The sequence below is a fragment of the Podarcis raffonei genome, chromosome 11, assembly GCF_027172205.1.
Source record: "Podarcis raffonei isolate rPodRaf1 chromosome 11, rPodRaf1.pri, whole genome shotgun sequence".
Taxonomy (NCBI): Eukaryota; Metazoa; Chordata; class Lepidosauria; order Squamata; family Lacertidae; genus Podarcis; species Podarcis raffonei.
The window spans coordinates 56,780,748-56,805,667 of record NC_070612.1 but is presented as its reverse complement, the minus strand read 5'-3'; the positions used below and the strand labels follow the sequence as shown (position 1 = coordinate 56,805,667).

The following is a 24,920-nucleotide window of genomic DNA, read 5'->3' as shown; positions in this document are numbered from 1 at the left end:
TTTACCCATCAACTCTAGTGGGGCCATTCTAGTTCATTTGCTCATGTACAGTAATTAACATTTACTAATTACTGAGACATCTCTCCCCCCCCGCCCCCAGTGTAGTCCTATCCATGACATTAACCCCCGCCCCTCACTGCTTCTGCTTCCAAAGCCGGGCACGTGACGCCACAGACGCTCTCCGTCATAAGCCAGCGGCGTGGGAAATTGTGCGAGCGGAAGGGGGATCCCGCCTTTTCATTGGCCTGCCGGGGAGGGCACGAGCTCCCTGATTGGCCGGTGGCTCTGAACGTCGTCGAGGTGCATTATTGGGTAGGGCCATGAGGGACGGAGGGCGCGGATTGGTCGGCGGCCAGCGCCTGGGGCGGGGGAAGGGGCCGACGCCTGCGCGCCGATTGGGCAGTGCAGTCGGACGGGGCGGGCGAGCGGCCATGGCGTGGTTACTTGGGCCGCGCTGAGCCCGGCTCGCTTCTTTCTGTCGCATTCGGGGAAGGGGCGGCCGTCGGTGCCGCCGCCGCCGCCAGGGCAATGATGAAGGGCGCGCTGGCCAGCCCCGTGGCCGCCGCCACAGCCATGCAGGAGACTTTCGGCTGCGCCGTCGCCAACCGCTTCCACCAGCTTCTGGACGACGAGTCCGACCCTTTCGACATCCTCCGCGAGGCGGAGCGGCGCAAACAGCAGAGCAAGAAGCGCGAAGAGGCGGCCGCCGCCGGAGCCGCCCCCCCGGCAGGGAGGAAGCCCGGCCCGGGAGGAGCCGCCGCCGCCGCCGCCGCCGCGGCCGCCGCCAAAAGGGAATCCCAGAAGGAGCGCAAAGGCGGCGCCTCTTTCCCGCAGCCCGAGAGCCCCTCAGCAGCGCCCGGTAGGGAAGGGACCCGGAGCGGGGGGTGGGGAAGCGAGGCTTCCCTCGAGGAAGCGCGCCCAGGCTCGGGCTCTGGGTCGGCTGCGCTGTCCGCGACGCCCTTTGGACGAGGGAGCCCATTGGAATGAATGGGCCGGGGTGAGGAGAATCCGGATTCGCGACTGCGAATGACATTGGACGGGGGTGGTTCGGATTAATGGACGCGCAGCAGCAGCAGCAGCAGCGATCGCCGCGGCGCACCTGCCCTCCTCTCGCCCCAGGCGGCTGCCAGCGCGCACCTTCCGCGCTGCTTCCGCGCTGGCCTCGTGGTCGGCTTCCGACTCCTCCCTGCGCGGGCCGTGGGCGAGTCTGCCGGCTGCGGAAGGGCAGGGCCGGGCCGCCGCCTGCGTGCAAGGCGATTGTGGCGTCGGGCGGGGAGAGCAGGCGCTTGGGATGAGTCTTTCCCCCGCCCGGCTTTGTCCCCGATTAATTCCGTCGCTTGACGCCGAGCTGTCAGAAAGGGCTCGCTCGGCCGCCTTCAGGGCTCCTTGATTCCTTGGGGATCAAGCCGATCTCCCAAGCCCGGAGCTCAGCAGTGCCCGGAAGGAGGGGTGCTCGTGCTAGAGAGCTTTCTTTGCTACTCTTCAGCTGAAGATTGGCTCCAATCAAGTTTTTGCTCTTCGCATGCCAGACCCCACGTGTGGCAGGAGTGCCAGCTTGAATAAAAAATGGGGGAAGGGGCAGATAATCGATCACATGGTGGTGCACACACACCAGTTGAATGGTAATGCTATAATAATAATAATTTATTATTCATACCCTGCCCATCTGGCTGGGTTTCCCCAGCCACTCTGGGCGGCTTCCAACAAAATATTAAAATACAATAGTTCGTTAAACATTAAAAGCTTCCTTAAACAGGGCTGCCTTCAGATGTCTTCTAAAAGCCTGGTAGTTGTTCTCTTTGACGTCTGGTGGGAGGGTGTTCCACAGGGCGGGTGCCACTACCGAGAAGGCCCTCTGCCTGGTTCCCTGTAACCTCACTTCTTGTAGCAAGGGAACCACCAGAAGGCCCTCAGCAGTGTCCAGGAGGGATGATGGGGGTGGAGACACTCCTTCAGGTATACTGGACCGAGGCCATTTATGCCCATTAACTTGGGGGGGCAACCCCCCTCAGATATTTTATTGGAGGGGCCGAAGGGACCTCTGCCCCTAGGAGTTGGCTTCTGTGATTTGTGAACCACTCAGTTTGTGGAAGAGCACGTATTAGTCAGTGGGGGCAGTTGTATCCAACCCATGTGCCACTAGGAAGCCTGGATTGTGCTGAGAACCTGAGCTAAAACTTGACGATTCCCAGAGCGGGGCTGAGTCATGAAACATTGGTGTGTTTTCCACCCCCACTTGCCAATTTATGAATAATGGCATTATTCCAAGGGAAAGATGCATCAGGTTCTTTGATGTAGCCCGCGTTGTCATTGCCCACAAAAGATTGGCCATTCCAAGTGATTGGGCAGAGGGGAGGTCTTAAGCTGGCATCAGAAAATCATTCATGAGGAGATGGCTGTATCCCTGTAGGGAAGAAGTTCCACAGGCAGGGTGTCACCTCGGAGAACATGCTATCCTGTGTTGCCACAAAGGCTGTAGCCATTGGTGGAACCATTCAGAGGGCTTTTCCTGTAGATCTCAAGACCCAGGCAAGCAAATGTAGGTGCTCCCTCAAGTACTGCTGATGAACAAAATACATGTATTTCTGTGAGCCTATCTCCAGTTTTAATCCAGAACGAAAATGTGTGCCTTGTTAATCACTTGAAAAACATTGCAGCTTGGGATAACTAGCGTAGTAAAACCGAACACACATATTCACTGCACACAGCTTAGTATAAAATTTCATGATGTAAAGATTTAGGTAAAAAAAAAAGAACTGCAGAATGGTTTAGCAGGTCACTTAAATGTAAAATTGGGTGTGAGACAAATTCATTTGTGCTTCAGAATACTTCTTGAATATATTGGATCAAATTATGTACACAATACATATTTTTGCTGGCTGTCCCCAGTCTCTCACTTTCTATATCCTGACTCTTCAATTTAACCAATTTGTACTTGGGACTGCCCAAAATCTTCATATGCCATGTCTCTCCCTACAGACACATATATGCAGAGAGATGGGATATCCATGGACTACGGCAATTGTTTCATCACAGCAGCAAAGTTTTTCTGACACACAATAGCATGAGTTGCTGCAGCTGGCTATGGTAGTGTGCTGATTGTTCCCTGTGGAAATCTGAACCCGGGACAACTGGGGTAGATCAGATGGAGAACATTTTATCATGTCTGAAGTGTCCTTCCTTCATTCTCCATTAAATTTTACTGTTCACACAGAAGAGCAAAGGGGAAAGTATACAGACTCCTCTTTAGAGATTTGAATGCCTAAACTGTCTAGGTGTAAGCTAGAAGCCAAGGATCACATCCCTTGTGGTTAACTTTTTTGGGGGGTCTGGAGCTGGTGGTGAGCAGTTGATGCAACTCTTAATATTTGTTCAATGAGTTACAATCCCCCCCCCCACCAGTGAAGGGCTTTCAGGCAAGCAGTAGGTGTTATCAGACTGCAAGGACACCTTTTAGCCAGGCAAAACAAGAAACTGGATAGGTTGCTTATAAGGTAATGTGGTTCTGTAGAGTTTCCAAAAGGGCTGGAGAGAGATGCCTGAAGGGCCACATTCAGCTGCTGAGCCTGACGTTTCTCACCCTTGGCCCAAATCAGTGGTGTCCAAACTTTTTTCGAGGAGAGCCAGATTTGATGAAGTGAAGGGCCATGGGGGCCGACCAAAATTGTTGAGCTTTTTTTAGGATTTTACCCCAAAGTTGAGCTTCTTTTTGGATTTAAGTTGTTGAGGGGTGTTTTTTAGGATTTTACCTCAGGAAATAAACTGCCACAGGGGCCGGATTAAACTGACCGGAGGGCCAGATTAGGCCCCGAAAAGGACTTTGGACATGCCTGGTCTAAATGGTAACATTGTCCAAAATCTGCAGGATTACGATCTGCTCTTCCCCTTTCCACAATCTGTGACCCTATCACTAATTGTGTCATATACGTGCTAACGTTGGCTATGGAACTGCCTAGCACAGCTGACTCTGATTGGCAGCTGCTGTTGAGAATCCCTGGAAGAGCATGTTTCTGAGACTTGCTACACAAGACTGTTGAACTGAAAATTGATTGATTGATTGATTGCATTTATAGCACACCTCCTCTCCCCACACTGAGCGCCGAAGGTGACATACATGGTACTTAGTCCCCTTCCTCATTTTATCCCCACAACAGCCTGGTGAGGTAGGTTAGGCCAAGAGGCCCAAGATCGATCATCCAGTGGGTTTCTCAACTGAGTGGGAATTAAAACCGTGGTCTCCTAGGTCCTAGTCCGACACTCAGTAACCATGACACCACATTGGAATGAACCTTGGAAGCAGATCTCCATGCAAATCACATTCCACTTTAGGTTAGGTTGATACCTCTTAAGTCACACTATGTTCATCACCCCCCCTTCAAAATGTTGACATGGTGAAAAGGGCCTTGAATAGTTATTGGCTAAAAAGCAGTTGGGATTTAGTCATTTTAGAACTTTATCCATTCTCTGTTAGTGCTGCTTTACTAATAAGTTCTCATATATCTTCTCCCATCATATCAACAGGATGGGTGTTAGTCTTTGGTAGCTGTTAGCTTGTTTTCACATTTAATTTGTTAACTTTTTGTCTGTTTCCCTGGGTCGTTTTTCTCCCTGGGAATTAGTAGCTCTGTCCTGTTTTGATCTTTTCAGATGATGACAGCATCTGAACTATCTCTTTCTGCTATCAATACATTTACATACAGGTTTGAAAAATCATGCAACTAGGACTGTTTAGGTAGCGCAACACTTCCTTCCAGCTGCAGTGTTCATCAGAATTTGGAAAGCGTGGAATATATTAAAGCCTCATAGTGTAACTTTTATATTGGTTTACTGGGATAGAATCCTCACCTTAGAAATGGCTGGGTTAATATTGGGTTTTTGTTTTGTGAACTACCATGTTGGATGAAGAAGAATTGTCTAAAAATTCAACAGATAAATAATAAGTTTGGGCCCTGGCCCGAAAAGTGGTCTGAAAGAGATTTGGGAGAACTTTGCTTCAAATCATCTCTCAACATAATGGCAAATTCGGGGGGGGGGGGGCTTTTCTTTGCCAATGCAGTTTACCTGGTCACATGCAACTTTAATCCAGACATCATTGCTGATTTCTCCTTCCCCCCTCTTGTTTTTGCTACTTTGCGTTCTCCGTGTGGAGGGTGGTAAACATTTGAAATCTAGGACTGCTTAGGTTTCTTTCTTGCCAGTAGTTGAGATGCTAACTTAAATTAATGATAAAAACTACAATCCTTTTTCAGGGTTGTAGAATTGGTTACACATTCAATTTCAGCTGTGTAGTCATAAGCACCGGCTTATTTTACTTGTAAAAATTACAGTCTTTAAAACATAGCTCTGTGTAATTATCTTAGGGTGTGTGTACACAAGCCTTTTAATATGTATGAGATTCAGCTAACTCAAATAGGAAACCATATAATTATAAAAGTAAACCTCTTGGGTTGTAGAAGAGCCCTTTGCTTGCTAAAGAGCTCTTATTTCATTAAAACGTTTATACTTTATGGCTTAAAATGCAGCTTCCTGCATGATTATATAATGCGATATTATAGTGGGTATAGACTTTGAATGAATTGTTTGCCAGGACATATTTATAGTAAACATACACATTCTATGTCCTTAATTTCTTAATTTATAGTAAACATACACATTCTATGTCCTTAATTTCTTTAGACAATTTGTAGGTCTTAGCAGGGCTGGCCCAAGGCATTTTGGTGCCTGAGGTGGACCTCAAAATGGCCCCCCTCCTCACTAGGGAAGAAAGGGCAAGGGAAAATCAAAATCAGGAACAAGGGGGAAGAAAGATTGACATTTGGATCTGGTGCCCCAGTGGATCCTGGCTCCTGAGGCTGTCGCTTCACCTTGCCTCGTGGGTGGGCCGGCACTGGGTCTTGACATCCTTTGGACTATTGCAGCTGGCCAGCCATTGAAATAAAATGGGTTCTTTTGGATTCTAGAAAAAATAGGTTGGCTCTGCTTGGTCATCAGTTGTTGATTCTGTGAAATGGCACTTTAGATGTCTTCATTGCTGGGCTACAGAAAATGCTAGCACTGTGGAATAAGCCTTTCTACATGCTGCTGCTTGGCTTGTGGTCATTGGTAGAATGGCAGGATTCCTTTGTGAAACATCTCTGGAAAAACAAGTTTTTCTGCCTCACGTTGATGGCTTGTAGGTAGTCACAGAAGATGAGAGATCTAACAAATTATGCAGAGAGGCCAAGATGAGGTAATGTCTCCCAACAGCCATTCCCATTATTTTTCCCATATATTGAAAGCTCCAAGTTCACTGGGAACAGGTCTCTTTCAGCATGGTATCTCATTATGTCCTTCCAGTTGTTTTATGACTCTTTAACTATCAAGCAAGCAAATAAATAAATAAATAAATGAGGGTGTGATACTTAGCTGGTTGAGTGGTGATGCTGCAACTTCTGATGCGTGATCCATAAGAAATCATTCATAGCAGCTGGCTCAGGGCACTGATTCAGAAGTAGTTGTTGTTGTTGTTGTTGTTATTATTATTATTATTATTATTATTATTATTATTATTATTATTATTATTATTATTTTCTTTATACCCTTCCCATCTGGCTGGGTTTCATCAGCCACTGGGCAGCTTCCAGCACATATAAAAACATAATAAAACATCAGACATTAAAAACTTTCTGATAGAGGGCTGCCTTCAGATGTCTACTAAAAGTTGTGTAGTTCTTTATCTCCTTGACATCTGATGGGAGGGCATTCCACAGGGAGGGTGCCACTACTGAGAAGGCCCTCTGCCTAGTTCCCTGTAACCTCACTTCTCACAGTGACAGTGAGGGAACTGCCAAAAGACTCTCAGAGATGGACCTCAGGGTTGAATGATGTCGGTAGAGATGCTCCTTCAGGTATATCAAGCCAAGGCCATTTAGGGCTGTAAAGGTCAGCACTGACCTGTTGAATTGTGCTCGGAAACGCACTGGGAGCTTGTGAAGATCCTTTAGGGCCTGTTTAACCATTCTTGGCTTGCCCATTAAAAGTACAGATTTATTTCCTGCATAATCACTAGCACATCTTCCTTGTAATCTGCTAACTCTCCTTATCTTCTTGCTAAGATTTTTGCTGTACACCAATAGTACTTGTATTTCCTAAAAGGCGTTTAGTATTGCTTGTTGGAATTGATGGAATAGTTTTATGCATCTCTGGGAGTATGAATTTTATAGGGGTTTTCACAGTTGTCCCCACTAGTTGTGATATCTGCAGTTTGTATATTTTAGTTGGGAGTCCCCCATTCTGAATACTGGGTATGCTTCCTCTGTTATTTTCATATAAATTGCACAAAACCTGCCCCCTTTGATAGCTGAGCTTTCTTGCTGAGTTGCTTGTATTGAATTTGTAAAGCCCAGTGAACAATTGTGAATGTCTGTTTGCTGTCAGTGGTACCTTTGAGCCAGATTTGGGCTTGAAAATAATTTCCCTTTTTTTGTTATCAGTTGCATACTGTCAAGCTTTATGTTGTACACTGAAAATTGTAACACTTAACAACGGGCTGTGAAATGAAGCTGAACAATCACTTTTTTCTATACATTTTGAAGTTTTTTTTAGCTTAGTTTGTTATTTGTACCTTGAATTTTGACCAAAGGTTTTCAAGGTTTATTGCAAAATAAAAATAGAAGTCATACTCAGAGTGGACCCATTTACAACAGTGGATTCAGTTACTTACGAGTAACTGAACTGAACCAATTTCAGTGGGCTTACTCTGTGTAGGACCAAATTGGAACCACTCATAGAAGACATCTAGATAAGTACACTTCTAAACAAATAAAAAGTACATCAAGAAATTCAAGTGAGCAGCATAAATACAAAGACAAAGATAAAAAAAGCTGGGCATTAGAACAGTGCACTTATTTATTTCATACAATCTACCGTATTTCACTTTGTAAAGTATTAAATATTAGATGTTAACAGATGGTAGAAAACAAACCAGCAGACACAGTTCAAACTGTACATTACAACAGCCTTCACTAACCTGTTGCCTTCCCATTGTGTTGGGCTCAAGCCTCCATTCTGACTGGCGCTGATGGGGTTTGTGATCCAGGATATTGGAGGGCACTAGGGTGATGAAGACTGCTTTCAAATACCATTGGAATCTAGGTTTCTCGGTTACTAGCAGCCAGTAGCATTGTGTTGTAACAGTCCAGCTGTTCCAAATGGCTTAATTAAGTATAAAATAAAGACGCAGAAAAGCAACAATATTTCCTTGGACTGAGGACAGCTCAATTCCACATCCTCTCCCTCTCCAGTCCGTTTTTATTACCCTTTGTTCTCACCAGCCGCATGGCTGCTTGCCAGGGTCTCATGTTACCTCATCTGGCCAAGGCTTAAGCCCACCCACACCATATAGGGTCATCACTGCCCAGAGGAAACACAACTCCTTTTAAGGTCAATACAATTCTAATACACGATAAGGCACAACCATGCTGGTCACCGAGGTCAGCGAGGCACCAGGTGGCGCTACAAGCCTTTGCCATGACTTCCTGGCTCCCACATGCCCTCTTTCTTTATATTTTAATCAGAATCATATATATCAGTACCAATACGGTTATATCGAGAGCGATAGGCGACTCTTGTGAGACCGGAAGCGGGCCGCGGACTGGAGAACCATGCAGTACATACAGAAATTAAAGAAGGAATACATTGTATACAGCAACACAAAATAATGCAAATAACTACTATAATAATCACTATAATCAATAAATGTCGAAGCCAACTTCCATCTGGAAGCCAAGAATATAACCATGCCCATGGATCAACGGAAGGAGGGGGGGCAAACGGATTGTGGGCTACCATGGTTTCCATATGGTCGATCGTCGCAGATATGCTGACATTATTATCAGGAATAAACATACAACAATGAGAATGAACAAGTGCACAAACTCCTCCTTTTGAGGCTAAAATCACATCCAAAGCAAAGCGATTCTGTAAAACCACTTCTCTCATTGCAGACAACTCCTGGTTGAGTTTCCTCAAAGCTTTTATGGTATCATTGAATAATCCTTCAGTCCAATTAGCTAGCCGATGGAGGTCCCTATAGTTCATTGCTGCACCCACTGAGGGCAGCAAGGCCCGAGAGACCTGGGTACCGATATATTGATTTATGGGTGAATTAACCTCCCGACAATTCCGTAGTCTAAGAGAAGATGGTAACTTATCAACCTTATACAACAACGGAACCACGAGACCCAATGTACATGTGCCTGTGAGGTTTCGAGGAATGGCTTTGTATGCTTTTTCGCCACAAAGCAACCATAACTCTCTTTGGAGTAAATAGCTGATATTACTACTCTGTTGGGACCAACTAAAGGCTGCAGTAAATAAGGAACTGATATGAAATTGCTCATCTGTGGCATTTGCTAAACTAGGGATAGAAGAATTCAGACTCCAATTTGCATGGTAGGTTTCTTTCCTAGTTTTTAGCCATGCACTGGTATCGCTTCTATAGCACTGAGATTGGTCACTGTATGTTCCTGTAAGAGAACAAGAGCTATTAAACATGAATTTCAATGTATATTGACAGTTTGGATATATGCCCCATGATTCTTTCCCCTCCTTAATTTGAAAACAAATGGGGGCAGGCTCATGGAGGGTCAATTGTACTGGAGGCCAAAAAGTTTGCTTAGGGGATATGATATTAGTAAATTGAAAAGATCCATTAACAGGCACACCATGAAGCATTATGCCTGAATGACTGGCAAAGGGCGGCATGTGCATACATAACCAACATTTAGAAGCATGCAATAAACTAGTAAACTTAATCATATCTTGTACAAAAATATTATTCCTCCATATCTTATGATAATTTTCACCCCTAAAAGTCTTATTCAACAACACTGTTCTTCTAGTTCGAGAGTGGCTGAGCCGTGGATACTGCCAGCCAGAGTAGGATTCAGGCGACAGCTGCTTGCCAGCCGATAAGGTGAAATATGGTGGTTTCAACTGGACCGTGTCGTCTGCTTCTCTTCCTTGTATAACGGTGCAGCAAAGGATGGCAAGGCAAATGGTTAGGAAGGCACTTCCACAGTTGAAGGGACTCGCCATGGCCGCACACATCGAGCTGGAACCCACAAAGGCTTGTCCTCGACGTCCACTGCCGCGTACCCTCGTCCCCACGTGATCAGCGGGACAGGTCCATGCCAAGCGGGATCAGGCAAGCGTCGGTACACCACCAAGGGGCGGGGGAGTGCCTCCTCCTTCCTAAAATGCAATTCCGCGGGAGTATGGGTCCTATTATGTGGATATAAAAGATGGTTAAGCACAAAAAGAACCTGGTGAACTGCCGAAGGGATGTCTGCTGTTGGTATGCTTCGGCCGCCAAGTTGTTTAAGCAATAGTGTTTTGAACGTCAGGTGCGCCCTTTCCACTATCGCTTGCCCTGTGGAGTTAAAGGGTATACCATGAGTTAATTTCACATTCCACAACATACAAAATTCTGAAAATGTTTTAGAAATATATGCTGGACCATTATCAGTTTTGATGCGCGCAGGTTTACCCATGACTGAGAAACAGCGGATAGTGTGCTGAATGACATGCCGAGCTGTTTCCCCCCTCATGGGCGTAGCCCATATGAATCCAGAGTGGGTGTCCACCGTGAGGTGAACCTTGGAGAGTGGAGCCAACACAGGTGTGTGTGTGACATCCATCTGCCAACACGCCAATGCAGACGTGCCCCTAGGATTGACAGCATCAAAAGGGATGGCCAGCTGAGATTTAGAACAAGAAGCACATTGGGACACAATATCCCTAGCTTGGGCCAAAGGAATAGAAAACTGCTTAGCCAATGCTTTCGCAGGGAGATGAAAGGTGTTATGACATAGTATAGGATCAGAAAAGAGAGAAAAGGCAGAAATGTTCTTCGGAGCTGAATCTGCTCTTGAATTTCCCTCTGCTAAATACCCTGGGTGTGATGTGTGGGAGCGAAGATGTGCAACATAATAAGGGAACTCTCTGTGCTGAAGTAAGGCCTGCAGGGCGAGAAACAAGGAAAACAAGTCAGAATCCAAGGAAGGAGTTATATAAGATATTGGTAAAATAGCAAAAAGGCGATATACATACTGAGTATCCACAATAAGATTGAAAGGTTGAGTAGGAAAGGATTGAAAGGCAAGAATCACAGCCGCTAGCTCTGCTCGCTGGGCAGAAGACTGTGGAGGGGTGAATAAACATTTCCATTTTCCTCCCTCCTCCCACGTCACTACTCCCCTACTTCTTGTTCCATCCGTGAAGAGGGTTAGCGCCGAGGGGAGAGGTGTGAGAGACAAGGGGGTAGCCAAAACATAGGTGACCTGTGTCAGAAATGTCAAACGGTCATCCTTTGGAGGATTAAAAATGATGACACCTATAAAATCAGCCAAAGCAATTTGCATGGCAGCATTTGTGATCAATAAATGCTGCTGTTCAGTCTGTGAAAAAGGCAAATAAATTGATGCAACATCAAAACCGCTCAAAGCTATAGCACGTGAACGTCCTTTGATAACAATGTCTGATGTGGATTCAATTACGGAATAAATGTTCTTCGGAGGGGTATGAGGTAAATGTAACCATTCTATAATGCAGATAGTCTTCTTCTTGTCCGTCTGAGCATATAAAATTCCTGTTGGCAACAATGGTGTAGCAAATACGGCCAGGTGCAGCTCGTGTGCAGAGGCCTCTGTGATCCTGTCCACGAGAACAGATCGCAGTTGCTGATTAACAGTTTGTAATGCAGTGATCATTGCCGAAGTGACCTGGATTACATCTGCTGGATCCTTGTGTCCTGCGAGCGCTGAAAACAATGGTGATAATGTGCTGGTAGGTAATGCAAGGAAAGAGCGAGCCCAATTCAAGTGCCCAAGAAGTTGTTGTAATTGCACAAGCTTCATGTTTGAAGGGATAGTCAGTTGGGGAACAATAGGCAGTGCTGCTTGCGCAGAGACTTTATGTCCCAGATAGGTGGCAGGCAACATCAATTGAATTTTTTCAGGTGCTACGTAGAGTCCCGCTTCTGCTAACGTGGCAGAAAGTTCTTGAAAAATGCCAGGCGGGAGTTCCTTAGCAGCGATTAAAATGTCATCCATGAAATGATAACATATGACCTCTAGGTGGCGCCTGCGGAAAGGTTTCAATGCTTCATCCACAAAATGTTGGCAAAGTGTAGGGGAGTTCCGCATGCCTTGTGGCAGAACAACCCACTGATATCGCTGGGTGGGCTGCGAATTGTTATATACTGGCAATGTAAAAGCAAACCGTTCCCTGTCCGCTGGATCCAGTGGGATAGAAATGTTTCAATGTAGCTAAAAGTCAATTGTTCAGAGATAAGCTGTTCAGAAACGAGATGGTGCCATTGCTGCAGTTTTTTCTTTTGGTGGAGGCCATTGTTCTACCCATACTGGGGTAGTGGTGATCCATCGTAACGGCAGTGCGGTGCGTGGAAGTGCAGGGGCGGCCCTTAGAATAAATTTGACTCCAATTTGGTGTCTGCAATAGCCAAAATATCGCGCCCCCATAAGGAGACTGGAATGTCCATTATTAATGGATAGAGGGTGATCTGAACCCCGCTATTGCTTTTGATGAGTATTGGGTGGAGACTGCGCCGTGCCTGTGATTCACCTCCCACACCAATAACTTGTGAGGCTGGACAGGTGGGCCAACTGGATGGCCAAGCAGATTTTGCCACGACTGTTACATCCGCCCCCGTGTCCAGAACTCCCACAATGCGCCGACCTCCCACTGTCAGAGACACAGAAGGGCGCGAGGCTGTAATGTTCATGGCTGCTGCAATGAGGGGTAGTTGTTCGGATGGGGGGAAAATGATAATTTTCGCCACTGAAGTATTTGATTGTATTTTGCATGGACGATCCGCATATAGCGTGATCTCAGGGAAATTCACATATGGTCCGTGTGTTAGCATCGGTACCGCATGAATTCCTGTTGCTTGTGCAGATAATAAAGGCAATACCAGACAAGTGGCATGATTGTCTAACCCTGTTTCAGTGAGAACATGAGTCTTTAAAGGGCAGAAAGGCAAATGGAATTCCACGTCCTGAGTCAGGCGAAGTTGTGGTGCTGTTTCCCTGGACTCTGGGGGGTCCCCTATTGATTTGTCTGGGCCCGGGGTGGGCCCTGCTGCCAGTTTCCCTGCTGTTGTCCTTGCTGATTTCGGGCAGTGTGCTGACCCTGCTGTTGGTTTTGAGGAAGATATCTGCATTGATTGGCCCAATGAAAGCCTTTTTTGCAGATTGGACATTTGGTAGAAGGACGCCTTGGCTGTGGCGTGGATCTACATTGTGCCTTAAAATGTCCTGGTTTGCCACACTGGAAACAAGTTTTATCAGTGGTTACAGGCTGGTTTTTATTTAGCGCTGCTGCCAGCAAATGGGCCTTGTGGGTGGCTGTACCAACAGACTGACAAATGCGAAGCATGGCTGCTGTGTCTGTGGCAGGATTGTGTATTATCGGGCGCAACGCAACCTTACAATCCTCATTTGCATTTTCAAAGGCCAATTGTTTGATAATTATTTGTTTGGCTTCAGGATTTTCAATTTGTCTACTCACTGCTGTAATCAGCCTGTCCATAAAGGAAGAATATGATTCTCTAGGTTCCTGTCTGATAGAACCCCACCTTGATTGAATACTGGTGGGTTCCGGGATTTTTCTCATTGCTTGTTGAGCAGCAAGAGCAGTATCCCTCAATAAGATCTGCAGCAGTGTGGCTTGTACCGAAGCCTGAGCAAAAGGGCCACGCCCCATCATAGCATCCATCACATCTGCGAGGGTAAGATTTGGATTATTCCCTCTGATTTGTTGTAACAAGGCTGGAGCATAACCACGGCAGGCAGTTTCCCATTCATGAGCAAATAATACACCAGCTGATGGGGGTAAAACTGTACGTGCCAAAAGCTTGATGTCATCTGGAACCAAAAGCTGGGCTAATGTGGCTTCCAAAAGAGCTTGTGTAAAAGGAGCTTGCAGTCCATTTGTCCTAACTGACAATTGGAGCTCTTTCAAGATTTTAAAGTCAAAAGGTTGGTGCTGAGCTTGTGTTCCTGCTGCAGCACCAGCAGGGGGCACAATGACAGGGAATGCCATAGTATCCTGAGATAAGGAACATGCAAGGACTGCACGTTGGAAAGGGGTAGCTGGTTCTGCTGCTGCTGCTGCAAGAGCAGGGTCATTTCCAGCCAGACCATGGTATTTTTGCAGGATTGGGTCCTCTAGTGAGGAACTGTAGTCCGGAGGTTTGGGGTCTGGGGCTGCAGGCAAAGCAAGGGCTGGAACACATGGCAGGACAGCAGGCTGAATTAAAGAAGCTGAAGGTTGTATTGGCAATGCAGCCATGGAGATATTTTTTGGTGATAAAGAACCCATAGCATATCGAACCTTGCACCATGCATTTAAAATCCTAACATCAATGCTGGGATGTCCATGAAAATGTGTTCCAATCTTGTCCCAATGTTTTAATTCCCATGTCCCATCTGCAGGAAACCAGGGACAATGCTCCTCAATTGCCAGAATGAGCTGTATCAAATCACCCTCAGGGACTTCCAATTTGTTGGAGGAGAGGAGAAATTTTAAGTCTTTAAAAAATTTTTGTTGGGGAGTAGTCAAAGAGCTGCCCATTTTTCTAAAATCAATATAAAAAGAAAGAGAAAAGGGATCGGTCTCACCTGGATCTTTTTAAAAGATGAATTCAGCGCTGTGAAACCCTTGCCGGGCGCGATGAGCCGATGATATCCACTGCTTGGATCGAAAATCCTCTCACAGTGTCTTTTAAAATCCTCTCAGTCTGTCTGAGACTGCTTGCTTCAAGTTGCTTGTTTTTTTCTCTTTTAAAACCCTCAGCCGTATTCTTTTATTCAGCCTCACACGGGGCACCACTTGTAACAGTCCAGCTGTTCCAAATGGCTTAATTAAGTATAAAATAAAGACGCAGAAAAGCAACAATATTTCCTTGGACTGAGGACAGCTCAATTCCACATCCTCTCCCTCTCCAGTCCGTTTTTATTACCCTTTGTTCTCACCAGCCGCATGGCTGCTTGCCAGGGTCTCATGTTACCTCATCTGGCCAAGGCTTAAGCCCACCCACACCATATAGGGTCATCACTGCCCAGAGGAAACACAACTCCTTTTAAGGTCAATACAATTCTAATACACGATAAGGCACAACCATGCTGGTCACCGAGGTCAGCGAGGCACCAGGTGGCGCTACAAGCCTTTGCCATGACTTCCTGGCTCCCACATTGTGTGATTCTCATAGTTCATCTGCCTAACAAAATCATGTTTGTTCTGTACCCCACAGGCCAGAAGCGAGCTCCAAAAAGGGGAGAACAGCAGGGATGGAATGAAAACCGAGGCACAGAGGTAAAGCAAGATAAAGCTGAGTGGAGACCTTCTTTCAGGGAGTACCGTCCTCATGAAATGGAAAGACAAGCGGAGTTAACACTAGAAAGGTATGCGCTGTTGGAGGAAGTATAAAAATGGCACCCGAAAGGACTTTGCGGGTTCATTTTTCAAGCCACCAGTTGGCTAGACCTGTGACTGATGGTTCCTAGAGATATTAAACCACAAAGCCAAGTCTTTGTTTTCATTCTCTTCTTGGTTGGTGCCTGAGTCTTGGAATTCTAAACTGCTTTATTCCTTTTCCTGCTTCAGCTAAATTGATTGCTTACGTGACCTGGACTCGCTTTGTCTTGTAATTGTGACTCTGGTTTACATATCTGGAGCAGATTGTTCTCTTGAAAAGACAATAAATTCAGGCGGTTTTATCACAGCAGTATGTAAAAAACAAAGAGAAAGCTCTTGGCTTTCTGAATTGCTCCATCATACTTTGTGATGTTGGGACCACACCTAGATTTGTGGGTTGGTTTTGTTTCTGTTTAAAGCACATCTTACAGCTTGTTGAACTCTAGTGGGAGGGGAGTGAAATGTTCCGCAACCTCTCTGAACCACTGGCTGCTCATTAGAAAATAATTCAAATAGCAGCTCAGAACCAGAGATGTCTTGTGTGAGAAGAAAGGACTTGTTTGCAGCAGCATGTATCAAGACCTCCCAATTTACTTGTATTCCTGCAGGCCTCCATGCCCCCATCATGTTCTGTTCCAGAGGGTTCCTTAACCTTTTGAGAGCAGACTACAGTAGGGTAAGGTAAAGGTCCAGTCGTGACCGACTCTGGGGTTGCAGTGCTCATCTCGCTTTATTGGCCAAGGGAGCAGGCATACAGCTTCCGGGTCATGTGGCCAGCATGACTATGCCGCTTCTGCCGAACCAGAGCAGCACATGGAAACGCCATTTACCTTCCCACTGGAGTGGTACCTATTTATCTACTTGCACTTTGATGTGCTTTCAAACTGCTAGGTTGGCAGGAGCAGGGACCGAGCAATGGGAGCTCACCCCGTCACGGGGATTTGAACCGCCAACCTTCTGATCAGCATGTCCTAGGCTCTGTGGTTTAACCCACAGCGCCACCCGCGTCCCTATTACAGTAGGGTAGAAGAGCCACAAAAAATCCACTCCACAGACAGAATTCCTCTTTTCTGCACCCAAATCTTAAGATTGTAGCCTTTGGAAGAAATCTTCACAATTGCTTATGTTTTCTAGGTAATAGCAGCAAAATGAAATCTGCTCATTACCACATTGGACAAAAGGAATGCAGTTGCAGCTTTGATTTAGTTTTGTGAACTTCCATGGGGAAATCAACGTGCTGCCATCTGCCTTATTGCAGGGCAGATATGTGGAGCGAGTCTGCCCCTGAGGCCTGATAGAAGTGGAAACCATCTCCCATGTCTTGCTACAATATCGTTTTTATGAGGATATACGCTTGGTCTTTATCACCCCTGATGTACAGAAAATTCCAAGTGGGTCTGAACCTCAATGCTTAAAATCCCCGATAAAGGATCCAGAGATCACGTAGGGGTGGCCAAATTTTGTGCGGCTACCATAAAACTCAGGGAACAAGCCGTGCTATTACAAAGACTTAAGGCCTCAGATGCAAACCCTAGATAATATTTTAGAGACTAAGACCTAAACCACATTTCTAATGGCTGTCATATTTGTATTGTTTATTGTTACATTTGATTGTAAATTCAAACTTAATTCTATTGTGTTTTATGTTTGTTTAGTATGGTATGTGAATCTGGTCTGGGACCGCAATAAACTTCCTTTCATTTCCATGGGGAAAACATCAGAGCTGTAAGGTTAAACCCTGCTGGATTGGGGCAAAGGCCCATCTAGTCCAACATCCTGTTTTCGCAGAAACCTGCAAGCAGGACCTGGGGGCAACGCTGCTCCCCCCTTGTGGTAGCAGCTGTTACTCAGAAGCATACCAATGATGGCCATTTTTTCCTTGGATTTGTGTAATAATACCCCTTTAAAGCCACCCGGGTTGGCAGCCACTATCTGTCCTGAATCATCCAATTTCATTGCGTGGCCCTGAATTTGAGTACAGTCAAACCTCGGTTCTCAAACAGCTCTGTTTTTCAACATTTCAGCTCCCGAACGCCGAAAACCCGGAAGTAAATGCTCTGGTTTTCAAATGTTCCTTGGAACTCAAACACCTGACGCGGCTTCCGCTAGAATGCAAGAAGCTCTTGTAACCAATCGGAAGCCGCGCCTCGGTTGTCGAACGTTTCGGAAGTTGAACGCTCTTCCGGAATGGATTACGTTCGACAACTGATGTTTGACAGTATTATGAGGCCTTATCCGCTTTTTCAGTCTGCGCCGTGTATAATTTTAACGCAATTAAATGTCTTGCATGTAATGCTTTGCTTTTCTATTGCATCTCAACGGTGTTAACCTATTGAAGATACGCTGGGTCAAGCTAAGGTGAATTGTATTTCAGACCAATAGACCGATTTGATCGGGAAAGGCCAATGAGAGGTCGTGGGGGAGGAAGAGGTGGAATGAGAGGCAGAGGAAGAGGTGGTGGAATGAACAGGACTTTCAACGGCTTTGATCAAAGAGGGAAGCGGGAATTTGACCGACAGAGTGGGAGCGACAAAACGTAAGTACCTTAACAGCATCTTAGTAATACTTTCGGGGGGGGGGGTGAATTTGCATCTGTAACCAACCTTTTGGACAACCGTTTTATACAAATATTTTTAATTTCCAAAAACGGGGACTAAAAAGAATACGATTTATGTCTCTAGAGGAGTCCGAGCAGAAGACAAAAGGGGTGGAAGTGGACCTCGCAACTGGGGAGCAGTTAAGGATGATGTGAGGTATGACAGTGTTTTAGTAGTTATATCTGGATTGTAGTCTTGTTGGAACATAGTTTCCAAGCTGTATGGTCATAATTTATCATGTACGAATGCCGCCTCCCAGCTTTCAGATCTTGCATCTAAGAAATTGGCAAAAATTCCAGAATCTTGATGCTAGTGTCTGTTTGCTGAGTTTTTGGATTCTGTTTAACGTTCCTAAAATCTCTGCTAAAAGTATTGTGATATTTCTGTCATCAAGTTACTGGCATACAATGCAATGTGCTAGTTGCCAAGACTGATATTGTTTGAGCATGCCCCCATCTCTCCAGTGAGACACTAAGTAATAATAATATTATAATATAATAATAATAATTTATTATTTATACCCCGCCCATCTGGCTGGGTCCCCCTAGCCACTCTGGGCGGCTTCCAACAAAACACTAAAATACAATAATCTATTAAACATTAAAAGCTTCCCTGAACAGGGCTGCCTTTAGATGTCTTCTAAAAGTTTGGTAGTTATTTTTCTCTTTGACATCTGATGGGAGGGCGTTCCACAGGGCGGGTGCCACTACCAAGAAGGCCCTCTGCCTGGTTCCCTGTAACTTGGCTTCTCACAGCGAGGTAACCGCTAGAAGGCCCTCGGCGCTGGACCTCAGTGTCTGGGCAGAAAGAGGTGCAGGTGGAGACGCTCCTTCAGTATACTGGACCAAGGCCGTTTAGGGCTTTAAAGGTCAGCACCAACACTTTGAATTGTGCTCGGAAACATACTCGGAGCCAATGTAGGTCTTTCAAGACCGGTGTTATATGGTCTCGGCAGCCGCTCCCAGTCACCAGTCTAGCTGTCGCATTCTGGATTAGTTGTAGTTTCTGGGTCACCTTCAAAGGTAGCCCCACGTAGAGCGCATTGCAGTAGTTCAAGCGGGAGATAACCAGAGCATGCACCACTCTGGCAAGGCAGTCTGCAGGCAGATAGGGTCTCAGCCTGCATACCAGATGGAGCTGGTAAACTGCTGCCCTGGACACAGAATTGACCTGTGCCTCCATGGACAGCTGTGAGTCCAGAATGACTCCCAGGCTGCGCACCTGGTCCTTCAGTGGCACAGTTACCCCATTCAGGACCAGGGAGTCTTCCACACCTACCCGCCTCCTGTCCCCCCAAAACAGTACTTCTTTCTTGTCAGGATTCAACCTCAATCTGTTAGCCGCCATCCATCCTCCAACCGCCTCCAGACACCCACACAGGACCTTCACCGCCTTCACTGGTTCTTATTTGAAAGAGAGGTAGAGCTGGGTATCATCCACATACTGATGAACACCCCGCCCAAACCCCCTGATGATCTCTCCCAGCGGCTGCATGTAGATGTTGAAAAGCATGGGGGAGAGGACAGAACCCTGAGGCACCCCACAAGTGAGAGCCCAGGGGTCTGAACACTCATCCCCCACCACCACTTTCTGAGCACGGCCCAGGCGGTGTTCAGAAAGGTGTAGTTATTCTGAACAGCCTGTATGAGTACCCTGCAAAGTATAGTTTTTGGTTTCCGATGAGTTCACTTGGTGCACTTCATGTTTCTGCAGTGAGCTGGAACAGACTGCTCCTATGGAAGAGACCGCAGAAACAGAAGAGAACCCAGGAGCACCTGAAGGAGAATCTCCAACCAAGTATGGGCTGGTTTTGAACATCTTGCTCTTGTTGTTAAGTCATTATTGGAAAACATGGCCCATTGTCTAGCATCATGCAAGTGGTGCAGATCAAATTTGGGCAACTGTACCTTGCATAGAGTGTCAATGCAACATTCTGCAACAGGCTTGCCCAAGTTGTGACCCACACTGGGTGACTTCATAAAAAAAACTTGCAGCAGGCTATGTGATAAGTATCTGGCAATGTTACATTTGTAGCTGACCTTAGTCCTTTTTGGACCTCATGAAATTAATGGATATGAGTAATGTAGGTTTATTAATTCTAATGGACCTGGCTTGAGTATGACTTAAGTTAGATACAAACCTTGGTGCATATAATTCCTTGTTCAAATTCTGACTTTATAAGACTTGCATTTCTTTCCTTGGCAGCTAAACCTAATTTCGTGTTTTAAAGCTTTTCTGATAACGTGAGTTCTCATGAAACAGTTAAGGCAGATAATGCATCATCAATCAATCAATCAGTCAGTCAATCAATCAATCAATCAATATGCCCCAGCCACTCTTCTCTGGTTGGTGAAGATTGCATTTAGTGTCACATTTGATAAGACTCCTCTCCCAGTTAGCTATTTCCATTGTGTAACTAGCAGCTGAATTATTGCCACAGCCATAACATATCCATGTTCTATTTCATCCAAGTACTCTATCAAATACTTGTATATATTGTTCTGCAAAATATACCCATCCAATAGGATATGTCGGGCTAATTCCCTGCAGGGAATAAGAACTATTACCTGTTTCTCTTTCCTGTGACAAATGGTATATAAGAGCATGCAAGCTCTTAAAGCGGTTTGTGGGTTAGATAGATATCTCAGATGTTTCTTGGGTGTGCTTGCATACAGCTAGTAAACCTAATGTACTTATAACGGTTTTGATCTTTGACTCGCTATAGCAATACTGAACAGCAAATGTCAGTGTTTTAGAAACTGGTGAAACGATAGGCATCTGCTGCTGTTGCAATATGGAAAAAGTAATGTTCAGGTGTATCTTTGACTTGTATAGTAGGTTAACAATAGTGGTGGAATCCTATAGATCAGGAGTGGCTAACCTTTTTGGGGTCTGAGGGCCATATTTGCTTTTGGCGAACTTTCTGAGGGCCTCATGGCAGCAGTGGGCAGAAGCAATAGTGGGCATGATCAAAAGTTTGTGGATGTGAACACTCACACAAACATACAGGCACATGTGGGTAGAAACCAGGGTGGATAAAAATCAATGATTTTTAAAATAAATAAATAAATAAATTCCGTTCCAAATCCAAAGCGTTCCAAAACCAAGGCACGCTTTCCCATAGAAAGTAATGCAAAGATGGATTAATCTGTTCCAGACTTTTAAAAACAACCCCTAAAACAGCAGATTAACATGAATTTTATGATCTAACGCGAAACCATTGATCCATAAAATGAAAGCAATATTCAGTGTACTGCAGTCACACAAGCAATCAATCAGTAGCTGAACTGGGTTCCACACAGTCACAAAAACAAGAGCCCCAAAAACAAAACGCAAAATAAATAGCAAAAACAGACAGACCTCGGCATAACATTCCAAACGGAAGCATGGCACTCAAAACGGAAGCGTAACACTCAAAACAGAGCACATTCGGTTTCTGAAAAAAGTTCACAAACTGGAACACTTACTTCCGGGTTTGCAGTGTTTGGGTTCCAAGTTGTTTGAGTACCAAGGCGTTTGAGAACCATGGTACCACTGTATTGGAGATCATATTTTGATTTCCAGAAGTTTGAACGCATGAGGGGGAAGTATTGACATGCTCAGGGGAACATCAAGGTCTGCAGGAGCTGAAAAATCTTCAGGACTCTGTTTAAGTTGCCCTATGAGTTCTCTGTATACTCAATGGAGTGCAGTGTGTTGTGGTGGAATGGAGTAGCCTGGAAGGGGGAATGGCTGGCTGGAACAGGAGCATTCCATACTGCAATAGTTTGTAGCAGCTTCCTGTCACTGGTGCAAGCTCTGCTTACCGTTGCTTAGAAAGGGAATCTCCACTTTCAGCGCTCTGTGCGTTCAATTTTACTCTGCCTTTCCCTTCTTGCCATCCTAGAGGCTAATGGTTTTTACTTAAACCCTTAGAGTTGCTGAAGGAGAGCCTGTGGAAGAAGTAGTTCAAGAGATGACGTTGGATGAGTGGAAAAATCTTCAGGAGCAAAGTCGACCAAAGCCTGAATTCAACATCCGGAAGCCTGAAACCACTGTTCCTTCTAAAGCAGTGGTGATTCACAAGTCAAAATATAGAGATGATGTAAGCAAAAACTTAGATTTTAGGGGGTTATTCCTTTCAACCCTATGTTTTTTTAAAAATGGCTTTATTAGGCTGAAACATACTGAGAGGTAGTCTGAACAGATGAAACATTATTAGAATATATTGCACATCTTAGGAATTGCTCAAGTTTTTTTTAACTTCCAGCAGTAGATATTTTTCTGTTCTTGATGGCTTGGTCGTATTGACCAAACAAGCTTTTTTCATTTGTCTTGTTTGCTATTTGAAGACTTGTGATCCAGAGTATGAAATCAAAATTGAAATATTGGGGTTTTCTGAAGCTTTTTTGAGTGCCAGGTATCTTTATGATTTGTATTGTGGTGTGACTGCCAAAAATTATGATAGGCACAGCTCCTACATTTTACAGTGCAGTATCTTTGGCAGAGCACATTGACTACCCTTTTTGCAAAGGACAAAAATTTGGCTATTAAAATGCCAAGATAAAAGGAGTCTTGTCATCTCTGTAACATAGAGACAAATTATTGTGATCGCTGTGCTAGTAAGGTGTAATATTGTTATACAGCGGTACCGTGGTTTTTGAACAGAATGCATTCTGGGAGTCTATTCGAAAACCCAAGCGTGGCTTCTGATTGGCTGCAGGAGCGTCCTGCAGCCAGTTGGAAACTGCGCTCGATGTTTGGCTTCCAAAAATCACTCACTTCCGGATTTCGATAGTTTGGGAGCCAAAGCTTCAGCGTTTGGCTGCCAAGGTACGACTGTAAAATGTTTAACGGTAATAGTACACTTTTGAGAGCAACTTGTCATTAGTGGCAATTTAAATAAAAGAGCCGTCTTCTCTCACATACCTTACAGCAGGCATAGGCAGACTTGGCCCTCCAGATGTTTTGGGACTACAACTCCCATCATCCCTGACCACTGGTCCTGTTAGCTAGGGATCATGGGAGTTGTAGTCCCAAAACATCTGGAGGGCCGAGTTTCCCTATGCCGGCTCTAAACCCCCTTATAGGTCTCCACAGGGTCAAAAGATGTGGTGAGAACATTGTAGCAATTTTTGGGTTGGGTTTTTTTATTTTTTTTAAAAAGCTACAACTATTTCCTTTTCATGTCCCCCTTTCACAGCTCCTAGGAAGCGTCTGGTGGGTGCTCCTTTTCGGGGGGAAAGAATTCAGGTTGTGTGTTTATAATCTAGATCAATTCTGTTCCAGGTGCTGAAGGAGGATTTTGAGGACGAGGCTCACTTTTTCCGGAAAGCAGCAAACGACATCACTTCTCAGCTGGACATTAATTTTGGGAACCTGCCTCGTCCGGGGCGTGGAACTAGAGGAGCCCGGGGAGGTCGCGGGCGTGTCCGGAGAGTTGAGGACTCAGGAGGACACAGGCCGGAAGTGATGGTAATTATTAGTGTGTTGTGCTAAGCCCTCCTTCCCAGATCTAGCGAATGAAGACGGAGTGCTTCACCGTAGTTTAGACCAGGGGTTGGCAAGGTTTACCTCACCTGGGCTGGTTCACTCCAGCAGAGATCTCTCCGTGGGCCGAATCGCATGTGCCCGCGTGTCATTTCTGACAGATGTGATTTCTGGCATCTACGCAGACGCGATTTCCGGCATCATAGAAGTGAGTCCCTGTGCTGCGCTGCGCTGCGCCGGTTTAATACAGCGCGCACGGACTCGCCGAGTGGGCAACTCGGTTTGGGGACGGCTCGTGGGCCGGTTAAACGACCCCGTGGGCTGCTTGTGGCCCACGGGCCTTACGTTGCTGGCCCCTGGTTTAGACAGATCATTAGAACTCGATTATGTAGATTTGTCAAATTCTCAGGAACTTCTACTTTTTAAAACCCATCTGGAATAAAATGGGTTAGGAATTCATCTGAGTTCTCTAGTAGTTTGGAGAAAATAGAGCGCTTGAGACCTGTCTACAGACAGTTATTATCTAACTAGCAGAAAGGTTTTGAGATGTGCTCTTCTTCCTTTTAGATGCACGTCACTGCTCCAAACCCCGATGACCCGGAGGATTTCCCTGCTTTAGCTTGAAAGAACTGAATAATGGCGCCTCAAAAGTAGCTGTGACGATAACAGCTCTATGTTGCTGTGGAAGAATATCATCCAAGCCTACAGAGAGAGATGACTTATGTGTGTGAATTTTGCACTTCTATTGTGTTAAGCGCCTAGACCTATCCTGTGGGCTAGGAGGCAAGGTTGAGCACCACTGTTTGGGGATTAGCTTTGTGAAGGCTTATGGTATCGTACGTGAGGGCTTTCAAATAAAGGTTCAAGGTGATGGTGTCAAAACAAGTACAGAGGGGTGTCTCTTTGTCCACGGTGTCACAAATGTAAGCTAAACCAGATTGGGTGGTTTTGGGTTGTTGTTTTTTTTTTGAAAAGAGGATTGTTTTGGTGGCAAAACCCCATAGGCACTTGGCAGCTGTTTTTCTGACCTGAGTGAAATGTACCTTCGCCTATGCAAAGCAATTGCACAATTTCGAGAGGTTAGCAAATAAACAAAAGCCTGCTCATTGTTTGGGGTGTGAGGTGGTATTTTCACAGCGATAACTCTTCTTACTCCATAACGCTCGGAAGCTGCAAGCTGCTGTCTTTACGGTTTCATTTTCAGTTTGGAGAGTGGGTTTCTTGGGAGTGAAGTTGACCAGAGAAATAACTGGGAGGTCCTGTGGGTGTGCTGGATCCCTGCAGACTGCTGGTGAGGTCGTGCAATGCGGGAATGTCCCCTCCATCAATAAACATTCATACATAAACTTAACTAAATGAGTGAGTCCAGGTTAGAAC

At 45.5% G+C, this 24,920-nt stretch overlaps 1 protein-coding gene across 2 annotated transcripts; it reads left to right on the top strand.

Annotated features, from left to right (window-relative positions):
• Nucleotides 1-399: 399 nt before the first annotated feature.
• Nucleotides 400-24,428, top strand: HABP4 (hyaluronan binding protein 4). 2 transcript variants are annotated; one of them, XM_053408282.1, is made up of 8 exons: nucleotides 402-859; nucleotides 15,314-15,464; nucleotides 17,852-18,013; nucleotides 18,159-18,230; nucleotides 19,788-19,871; nucleotides 21,990-22,158; nucleotides 23,343-23,528; nucleotides 24,111-24,428. In XM_053408282.1, exons 1-8 carry the CDS (start codon nucleotides 529-531, stop codon nucleotides 24,165-24,167), a joined length of 1,212 nt encoding a protein of 403 aa, XP_053264257.1. In that variant the 5' UTR covers nucleotides 402-528; the 3' UTR covers nucleotides 24,168-24,428. The 2 variants fall into 2 exon arrangements, with proteins under 2 accessions (XP_053264258.1, XP_053264257.1); XM_053408283.1 differs by lacking the exon at nucleotides 18,159-18,230 and having other exon boundaries at nucleotides 400-859.
• The last annotated feature ends 492 nt before the right edge of the window (nucleotides 24,429-24,920 follow it).